The sequence below is a fragment of the Perkinsus marinus genome, assembly GCF_000006405.1.
Source record: "Perkinsus marinus ATCC 50983 genomic scaffold scf_1104296962846, whole genome shotgun sequence".
NCBI lineage: Eukaryota > Perkinsozoa > Perkinsida > Perkinsidae > Perkinsus > Perkinsus marinus.
In genome coordinates this window covers 1-1,630 of record NW_003205293.1, presented here as the reverse complement: position 1 = coordinate 1,630, position 1,630 = coordinate 1, and the positions used below count along the sequence as shown (strand labels likewise).

The 1,630-nt window shown below is 44.5% G+C and overlaps 1 protein-coding gene across 1 annotated transcript; it reads right to left on the bottom strand.

The window, feature by feature from the left end:
* Positions 1-208: 208 nt before the first annotated feature.
* Positions 209-1,550, bottom strand: Pmar_PMAR011272 (hypothetical protein; the record flags this gene model as incomplete). The annotated part of the gene is made up of 4 exons (XM_002771410.1): positions 209-357; positions 626-791; positions 1,123-1,261; positions 1,438-1,550. Coding segments are annotated over 4 exons (567 nt in total), but the record flags the coding sequence as incomplete, so codon positions are not given.
* Positions 1,551-1,630: the final 80 nt, after the last annotated feature.

The window sequence follows — 1,630 nt, the reverse complement described above, 5'->3', positions numbered from 1 at the left end:
CCAAAATTGTGCAGAACAAGCAGTGTTGGAAACATGTTCACTTTCCTCGGCTGATTCCAGGAATTTCCTCACTACATAATGAAATCTCCACACTAATCAGATAGAATTGTGCATAAACCAATACGAATTTTCCATAATTTTCATACTCTCGCCAGTTGACCATGTGCATATTCTCTCACAAAATAGACTCTAAACCGACCGTTCCTACCTCAGCGTTCTGCTCTGGCTCCACCACTATGCTATGCGGCGTGCCCGAAGCCAGCTTAGCCAGGCGTATCCTTTCTGCTTTCAACTTCTCCTTAGTCTCTTGTTCCGCCAATTCGAAGTCTCTCATTTGCTTATAGTTCGGGACCGAACCTGCAAAATCAATACCCCAACAAACTTCAGCCAAGATGGTCACGATGATCCAATCTCAGTACAACCTACTCATCACGATGATCAATGCTCACTTGAAAATGTGGACGCTACCTCCAGTGCTGTGGGAGTATATGCTCGTTTTCCTCACTAATCATAGGAGTTCATATACGAATTCGGGTAGAAGTGTACAGGGACCACCAAGAACTTCCCGAGATTTTCTCAGAATTTTCATATCGTCACCAACACATGTAATTGACACTCTTGCTACCTTCATAATCCTCAGCCTCGAAACCCACGAGCGGGTTGTGTTCGCCCAGTCTAGCGAGTTCCTCATACTCCTCTCGAGGCGCCTCTCTGAAGACTTTATTGTCGTTATACCCCACTTCGCCATATTCCGAGATCGTCCGTTCTTTACTCAACCAGTCACGGGCTACCTGCAAAACGGAGTGATGAGGATTTTATGAATTTATTATAATAGAGATTCACCCGTGATATGAAAACCGCTAGTGAAAAACATGTTTCACAGTTCACTTCGCGGAAAAATTCATCCGTGTTTTTCACCTAGAGTATCACGCCATTTCGCGTAAAACGGATGAAACTATTGAGAAACATTTCTCCCATCGTATTGATCTATTACATGATGAATTAAATTGTATAACGAAATTTCCATTTTTTCAGTGCCATTTCTCCGACATTACGCGAAATAGCAAATTTCACTCCAAGTGAAACGCGCGATACAAATCTTCACATCAGTAAACTTCTTACCGCTCTCTCGCCAACAGCCTCATCCGCAGACCTCGGCATGTCCGCTTGCGTCTTCGCCACTCCATCGCTCGACCACGGCACCTCAATAGGAGGCCCCGCTGTTTGAATTTCCGACAAATTCTCAATATTCTGCCGATACCTATTCACACAGGATCAGAAAATCATCCAGAAATCTCCAATGGGGGGAAACTCATTTTGAATTTTCCACGTATGGCTAGGAACACATTCTTCTATCAGTTTCCCATGTAAATGCCATCATCACATTTTTATCAAGCCTTAGGGGGCATGCACAGAATCCTTGCGAATCCTCCTTACGCTGATAGTCGCCATGCTCTCTCCTTTGGCATGACCATTACAATATCAGTAGCGCTACAGGTGCCGTCCTTCCCCCTTCGCTGCTTCTTCAACCCTACTATCTGTACTGCCATACCCGGCGTGGCCTTCGTAACTGATGGGCAACAACGTCATACCAATCATCGAGATTGTCAAAATTGAACTTATTAGTGGT